The 8,849-nt window shown below is 35.1% G+C and overlaps 1 protein-coding gene across 1 annotated transcript; it reads left to right on the top strand.

The window, feature by feature from the left end:
* The first annotated feature begins 712 nt into the window (after positions 1 to 712).
* Positions 713 to 3,866, top strand: LOC143561464 (nudix hydrolase 9-like). The gene is made up of 8 exons (XM_077049545.1): positions 713 to 808; positions 879 to 953; positions 2,565 to 2,621; positions 2,788 to 2,908; positions 2,982 to 3,130; positions 3,214 to 3,357; positions 3,447 to 3,622; positions 3,770 to 3,866. Exons 1-8 carry the CDS (start codon positions 713 to 715, stop codon positions 3,864 to 3,866), a joined length of 915 nt encoding a protein of 304 aa, XP_076905660.1.
* Positions 3,867 to 8,849: the final 4,983 nt, after the last annotated feature.

Here is an 8,849-nt window from a genome sequence, read left to right as displayed (position 1 = left end):
TATTTATCAACTTTGAATATGAATCACGTATTTCTAACTTTTTTTTTCTTATTTTGTTTCACTTGATAAATATGAACCATATGTTTCTAACTTTTATCTTATTTTGCTTCACTTGGTATACATAGAGCCTTTTGTGCTTTAGAGAGGTTTAATATCTAAGCAAGGCTTATGATTTTTGTTTCATATATTAAGCATGTTGCTAAATACATTATCACAAAGTTTGTACTTTAACATGCAACTCTTCAAAGATCTCTAAGCTTTTGAAAAGTTATAAACAGAATTTTTTTTTTTACTTTTGGTACTCTGGTGGTCACTAGATGTGTTTGGTGTCAAAACTTTTGTAAATAGTATATCTTTAAGGATACGAAGTGATTATAATTAGGTGGCAAGTGGTTACCTGTTAAATACACGATAAGACCTGTTAAGCAAAAAATTGCGGTGTGTGATTTTTTAATTTTCTTAAATAATTGAAATTAGTAGGCTAGACTCCATCATATTCCCTTATTGTTACATGAAACTTAAAATTGTCTTACGGTCATGACATATAAAGTAGTTAAACGAGTCGTATTCATGTTTGATACTTTTGTTAAACGCGTCGCTTCATTCCAGTTAAACATGTTAAAGATACGAATTGCCAACCCTAATTATAATAAGACAAAGCTTATGCCCACGACTGGCGCCACAAAGTGCGGGTAAAAATGGTATTAGTGAGATGGTGTTGAGTGAAAGTTTGCGAAGATCTGTGAAGGTGATGGAGAATGCATTCAAACTGCTTCTTTCATGTCCCTCTGGTCTCTCTTCTTCACAGGTCAATTTCATTTCCGATCTCTAATTATTTATCGAATAGTTCCAACCAATTTGTTGATTTTTACTACCAGGTGTCGGTGATTTTAGACGAATCGTACGATAGAGTTCCACATCCGGACGCTGACTTGGAAAATTCCATTTCTCTGGTATTCTCTCTCTCTATTTCCATTTAGATGTAATTTGGGAGCTGAAATTAGGGCAGATAAACATATTTATATTTAGTGTAATTGGGGATTAACTTGTTGATCAATTTTGTTGTAATATGTATCGAAATAAGTAGGGTATTTGATCTTATTATGATTAATATCCTGATACCTAAGAAGTAACGTTGGGGGGTAATCCAAGGGGCTCTGGCTGGGATATTTTTTATTTAGTACATATGTTGCTTTATAAAAATTACTTAATTTAACTAAATTTCGTAAAAATTGGAGCGTTTAAATGCATGATACTACATTGGTTCTAAAACAGTTTCTTGATCAACGACATTGGTTCTGGCAAGATCATACTAAAATCTTCCTCTCAATTCTGAGTTTTATCCGACCAATTCTTTTGTGAACCACAAATAGATTTGATCTGAAAGTGATTCACGACTCTCAGAAATCTAATCTGAGATACCCATTTTATTCAGAATTTCCCCAACAGTTTATCTAGTTATGGTTTTAACTTGTCAAAACGGGTCGGGGCAATCCTTCTTCTAACAATTATAACTGTCATATTCAGAATTTCATGGTGTAATATTCTAAGTTAAAGTGACTTATGCAAAAAATAAAAAAAAATATTTAAACCCAAATAATCATAGATAAGCACATATGTATGTATAAGCATCCACAGGGTGTAAAATGTATTGATATGCATGTATAGTGTATAAGAAAAATGATTGTTTAAGCATCAAGTGGTAGGGTTAGAAAAATGAAAAGGGGCCCAAATGTTCGAGCATGGGGGTCCGTAACAAAAGTTGTATATAAAAAATATTATGTGCAGGGCCGTCTCCGAGGTAGGTTGGGCCTCAGCCGTTGCTGAGGATCCGTTATCAGATGGCGGGATTTAATAAAAAAAGATATATATAAAAGAATTTTCTATAAGAGCCTCTCAATTCGTTTAACTTTTATTTGTTTGCTGTTAGACTTTGTTTTGTTTTTGTTTATTGCTACAATTGTTATCATAGTTTTCGTCAGTCCTACAAATTTTTTTTATATATAAGGGTCTTTTTTTATACTCGTATGGGGCACCCGAAATTTTGGAGACGGCCCTGTTTATTTGGTATAATAGAAGGTTGAGTAGGGGCATGGGCTATCCCTGATGATATTGCACTTATTGTCAAACACTGCTTTATGCTGTACATGTAGCCTTGATTCTTTCATGGTGAAAATTTTGGATGGATGAAATATGATTTAGGAAGAATCAGTTAGGGTAATGGATTCTGTTTGATTTTAGTGATCTAGTCATTAATTTATCATTGTATGATAACGATCATAGGTTTTGAGATAATGTGAACTCCAATAAATCAAGCCTTTTAAATTGGGCAGTAGCATCATTTTGATGTTCTTGTTTCATCAAATTATAAGGTTTGCTGTGTGTAGTATTCGCCTAAATTTTCTCTGTTCAGCATATATATTTTTGGTACTTGAGTTTTAAGGATTAGTTACTTTTCGTTCAGTGGCGCTTTCTTCTGTTAATGGCAAGTCAGATTGAATAAATTCATCTGGTGTACGTATCTTTTTATACATCTAACATGCTTCCTCTTATCTCATTTTCAGATATGGGATAAAAGAGTTCAACACAACTCATCATTGTTCAATGGTAAAAAGTTTAGGGTGCGTTGATATATCTAACATGTCCAAAAGTTATAACACATTCACGTGTTTTAAGTAATCGAATTCGTCGTGTTACATTCGACTGTTAATCATCAATATTTTGGATGTAATTTAAGATAACAGTATTATAAACATGACTCTGATTATTTTTATGGTTGCAACTTAGTATGGACGATATGATGGCGTGGGACCCAATGTATGCTTTCACCTTGGTCTAACCGATCATAGGACGTTTGTGGGGACAAATTTAAATCCTTTATGGGAAAGATTTCTTGTTTCATCTGAAGGTAAACAAAACAAATTATCCATTTTTTCATCGTACATTCAAGGCATATATTTCTCAATTTGATATTTTTGTAGATGACTGCAAGCAATGTCAACACACTTCAAGTCCATTGGGTAATGGTGCAGTTGTAGAGACAGTTGACAATAAGATTATCGTGCTCCAAAGAAGTAACAATGTTGGTGAATTTCCCGGATACCTGGTCTTTCCAGGTGGCCATCCTGAGGTACAGATTCCTTATTTTTCTCAAAATAAATAATTGGTGGCTTCTGGCCGATTATGTTAATATAAAAAGTCAACCGTTTGTAGCCGGATGAAGTTGGTATTACATCACATAAGTGTGAAAACGGGTTGCAAAACTCAGAATTGAGCAACAGTAAAGTCTCTCAGGAGATGTTTGACAGCATTATCCGTGAAGTGGTTGAAGAGATAGGAGTACCTGCTGCAACCTTGGTCAGAATTTATCCAAGTTTATTATTATTATTATTATTTCATGAGGTTTTAAGAAACACTTTAATGTGTTACAATTTGGTTTGATGCAGAGCGAGCCGTTATTTATCGGTATATCACGCAGGGTAATGAATGTGAGGCCTGTTGCATTTTTTTTCATCAAGTGCAATCTTCAATCAACACAAGTCCAAGAACTCTATTCCAGCGCACAAGATGGATATGAATCAACAAAACTATATACCATCGGTCTCGTGAGTTATTATATACTGTCATTTTTATCTTTTCAAAATATATGTAGCAAGTGGGTGGGTTTGTGCAACGGGTTAAGACAGGTGGTTAAAACAGGGTGAGTTGGGTTGGCCTGCATAAACATTTTTGTTGGTTGCGTTTTAAATTTTTTGTAAATAATTCAGAGTGAGTTGGAGAGCATGGCATCCAAAATGCCCGGTTGCCATCGGGGAGGTTTTGTGCTTTACAAGTTGATGTTAGAAGCTGGGAACGATGTCAAGTGAATGTATACCAACACCAATATTATTATTTATTTGTTTAATTTGAATTTGTGACCTCATGTATCTAAACAACTGCATTTGAATGAGAGTATGGTAAAGACTGTTAACTACTTTTTCTTGTTTTATTGATCATCGATTTTGTTATAATCTGTTAATCATAGCTAGTTTCTGTTTTCGGGGAACTAGATGGCCACGAATCTCGAGCTTGGTGAGTTTAAGCAAACCAAAGTTGTGGTATCATTTTTCTGCACTATGTAGTTTCCTGTCATAGTTGCACCTAAGCTGGGTTTGATGTGGGTAATTTTTGTTAGCTTAATGGGTTAATTTAGATCACTCGTTACACAATAGGTCAAAATGTGTCACTCAGAATATACAATGAGTCAGAATGAGTCGCTCAGGTATGAAACTAGCTAACCTGCAACGGGTCTAAATGTTAGCATCACATAACGCCACGGTCAACTACCAGTTGTTGCCAACACAACCAACCGAAACCTACCGGCCATCGCTGACACGACCCCAATCAGCACTGTCACATATGCCAAAACGGCTCTCACTGCTAAAACCCACCTATAAGGTAGGCTATTATTAACGACTGTAGTTTGTCTCTTTTGGCACTCTTTTCTAGCCACAGGCCACATGCACTGTTATAAATTTGATAAATATTTATCTACCAGAGTTGTTCAAAATTACATTCTTATAATAACTTTTGGATTTGTCAAACTAGAATGTTTTGTGGATATAGAATGCCAAATCTTTAACCAAAACTGTAAGCAAAATCATCATTTAGACTTTTAGAGTCACAATTCAAATATTGTTATCAAGTCAAATTCTCACCTATTTTATATTTAATTGATTAGATTACTTTTTACCATTCCAACAAATATCGTACTTATTTTAACCCTATAAAAGAAAACAAATTTTCATAAAATGATCTAAAAGTATAAAAAAAATCGAATAGACAGGGCAAAGTTTTGATGAAAAAAATTAGGGAACATGTGCCGAAAGTCTTGTTCTTTTTTAAAATTAAAAAGCTGGATATAGTTTTTAAAGGGTCCAGCTAGGGACACCCCCACACCCCACTAATACGCCGTCGCATATAAGGCTATACGTGGCGTATTAGTGGGTTTTTCTAAAAAAACCATAAAATCTGTCTTATTATGTTTTTTGTCTGAATATCAGATGCGGCATATAGCTCTATATGCCGCCTCTGATATTTTTTTTAAATTTATTATTTGTTATTATTATTATTATTGTTATTATTATTATTATTTAATATTATTGTTATTATTATTATTATTATTATCCGACTCACTGTTCAGATTCTGGTCAGTACCAGCTCGTTTAAACGTTTAATTTAACATAACCGGAGTTCTAAACATCCGTTTGGATCGATTCCAGCGGCATTAAGTTCGTTATTACTTAATATTATCATATCTCCAAGTTTCAAGTTTTGATTATTATCTCGTTCGACGCGTTAGTGGACGACTCATTTAGAATCGTAGTTTGTTTGTTATAATTATTAATCACTTGCCTTCCATCTAAGGTGAGTTTTGTCATTTTCCTATTTCACTAAGTTTTCTAAACGTTTTAGGGACATATGCATATTTCATATATATATATATATATATATATATATATATATATATATATATATATATAGGGTTAGGTTAAAATAAAAACCCACTTAAGTTGTGAAAACTATAGAAACTCATTCTCAACCACACGTTTTTAATTAAAGTTTAAATCTTGTGGTCCACAATTAAAGTTAATAAAAAATGTAAACATATATATAACATTTTCTCTCTCCTGAAAACATATATAAAAATTAGTAAAAAAATGTTAAAAAAATAGCAAAAAAATGTTTTTTTGATTTTTTTCGATGTTTTGTATTAAATGTAACAACATATATTACGTGTGTAACAAAAAACAAAAAAAAACAATGTTACATAGGGTTTTCATAGGTTTTCACAACTCAAGTGGGTTTTCATTTTATACTTCCCCTGTAAACACACACACACACACATCAAAAATAGCAAATGTGTAAGGTTGCTTTACCAACCAATACGCCACTACCTAAGGCGGAAATGTCAGGGTGTGATCCGATTTCTTACAGCTCGAACATACTATCATACATAAACAAACTAAAATTCTAATAATTATAATAAAAACTCACCTTAGATGGAAGGCAGACGATTAATAATTATAACAAACAAACTACGATTCTAAACGAGTCGTTCACTAACGCTTCGAACGAGAGATAATAATCAGAACCTGAAACTTTGAGATATGATAATATAAGTAAAAACGAACTTAATGCTGGAATCGATCCAAACGGATGTTTAGAACCTCGGTTATGTTAACAACAACAATAATAAATAATAATAATAATAATACTAACAATAATAATAACAAATAATAAATTAAAAAAATAAATATCAGAGGTGGCGTATAGGGCTATACGCCACCTCTGATCTCCAGACAAAAAACATAATAAGACAAAATTGGTGGGTTTTTCTAAAAAACCAACCAATACGCCCCGTATAGAGCTATACGGGACATATTAGTTAATGTTTTAGCAAAAAGAGGGGTGGCTGTAAAAAACCCCCTTTTAAAATATTGGAAGATAGACACATTTTTTGTAATGCAAATTTATAAGTAAAATAAGATTTTTTAAAAATATTCCATTTGGGTGGGGAATTAGAATCTCCAGTATAAATTGGTTGTGGCTCAATAGTAGAGCACTCACTTTACTAGTGAGAGGTAAGGGGTTCAAACCTCACTATCACCAATTTATATGGGAGATCAGGGTTCGAGTCCTGATCTCACCTGGTTTTACCGGCTCCTCGCTGTCGTGCCGTTTGGCGGGCGTGGGGGTCGGGTTTTATCCGGGAAATCCCTCAATAGGTGGACCGCTAGGGGCTCCGTCTGTCCGGACTCGTGGCTGGTTCGGGCTACCTAAATTTAGATTGGTTTTCCTGTTTATTATTGATCTTTGAAAATAAAGGTGGCAAAATAACATGTTCGATGATACATGATTTTTTTCTATAGTTTGAAATAGCTTTCACTGGTTGACTTGATACGCATTTTGTGTGTGTGTTTTCAACCTTTTAAATTATATTCTATTGTTTGCTAATATTGTTTTATAAATGTGTTATTTATGGTATTTTAAATTGTACAAAATATAAATTTGGATATGGAAAATGTCAATAGCATAGCAAACTGAACCGCTATCAACCGAATCCCTGTTGTGTTCCAGCTGTAACGCGCGGGCTCTCCCACTAGTGTTTATAGGAAGGCATTTGAGAGAGCGGTGGTGGAATTCCAATCTATTTCGTCTTCAATGATAATAGGCCAACCGTCGGCAAGGGTTGATTAGGTATTACAAACATTCAGTATAGCAATTAAAGGAGTCATCTGTAACGTTCGCCGGAGGGAGGAGTTTTGGCCGGTAATAATTAATTTAACGGCGTACCGCCGGAAAAAGTCAATTACCTTTTTGTCCTTGTATCTTTTATATGTAACTAGCAAAGAGCCCGCGCGTTGCGGCGGGGACACAACGCAAATTCAATCGGTAGGGGATCGGTTCGTTATGGTATGAAAGGCGGGATGGACTTTGCTCGAATGAATTGTTTCAAAATGCCCTTTTCTTTCAGCATTCTTTGGCTTTATTTTTCTTTTCTCCTCCTGTATCCACTTGAAAGGTCACGTTGCTGATCCACTGGTACGCACTTTAGTGGGCTCCACAACAACAGGTTGGGATGTGATTGAATCAGTAATTGTAGCAGTTGAAGCAGCAGATGTAGATGTAGAAGTAGAAGTGACAGCTGCCACATTTTCTTCTATGTCCTCGTTGTTCTTTGTTCTCATGAAAAGGTAAGCTACAAAATATAAAAATGACATTTTTTACTATTAAACAAAGGTATACACACATTCACGATCTTATTTACAGTTTTACACCTGCCTGCTCCTACGCTTATGTGTTACTAACATTAGCAATGGATCAGGGGCTGTGTGACTTAAGATTCCTAATTAAACTTAGTTAAATGCTAAATGATACAGATCAGCTTATAAATAGGCACCACAACATCTTGCAGAAATGATTCTTCTTCAACTTGTAACATCCAGCTTTTGTTAAATAATGAATATAACAAAAAGTTTTATGATTATTTGCGTATCGTTAAATTAGTCGTGTGATAAGTGTGGATTGTGATTGGGATTTGGGCCTGGGAATGGGTTATGGGCCATAGGGCCCATGGAACCCCTATAAATACCCAACCACTTCCCCATTTTCTTTCTTTTCCTTTCCAAGTATACACACACACACACTCTAGAACACACACTTTCTCTCTAGCACCCACTAGAGATGTTCAACGAAACCGGTTCCTGGAACCGAACCGGTGGACCCGAACCGGTTCCAACCCGTTTTTTGTAGGAACCGGACCCTATCTGATTCAACCCGATGATCCGTGACCGGTTCTTGCATTTCTGAGTGGGGGCGGGTAGGAACCGGAACCGAACCTGAACCGGTTCTGGAACCGAACCATCCGGAACCGGTTCCTAACCGGTTCTTGCCGTTGGATCGAATATAGCCGTTGGAAATCGTTTTTTTGGCCGTTTTTTGACCGTTGGGGTCAAAAATAGCCGTTTTTTGGCTCCCCCAAGCACCCCACTACTAGAATAAATAGGTATTTGGTGTCATGGGTTCATCACAACACTCAAAACGCAAACCCGAACGCAAAAAAATACAAAAAAAACGCTATTACAACGTTTTGAGTTCTCTAATATCTTGTTTTCTCTTCTTCTATATTAATATTTGTTGTTATGGCTGCCTCACAATCATCGGTTGGTCAAGGTTCCAACGCCGAACCAAGTTTCGTTCGTATTGTACCTCATAATCGTAATCAAGAGATTTGGTGCAATTGGGATTTGGTTGAATTGAGTGACCATTCATTGAAGGCTCGGTGCAAGTTTTGTGGGATTTATTTA

The sequence above is a fragment of the Bidens hawaiensis genome, unplaced genomic scaffold, assembly GCF_021521415.1.
Source record: "Bidens hawaiensis isolate Kalapana, Puna unplaced genomic scaffold, B.hawaiensis_p1.1 tig00020677_1, whole genome shotgun sequence".
NCBI lineage: Eukaryota > Viridiplantae > Streptophyta > Magnoliopsida > Asterales > Asteraceae > Bidens > Bidens hawaiensis.
This window is presented reverse-complemented; position numbering and strand designations above follow the sequence as displayed.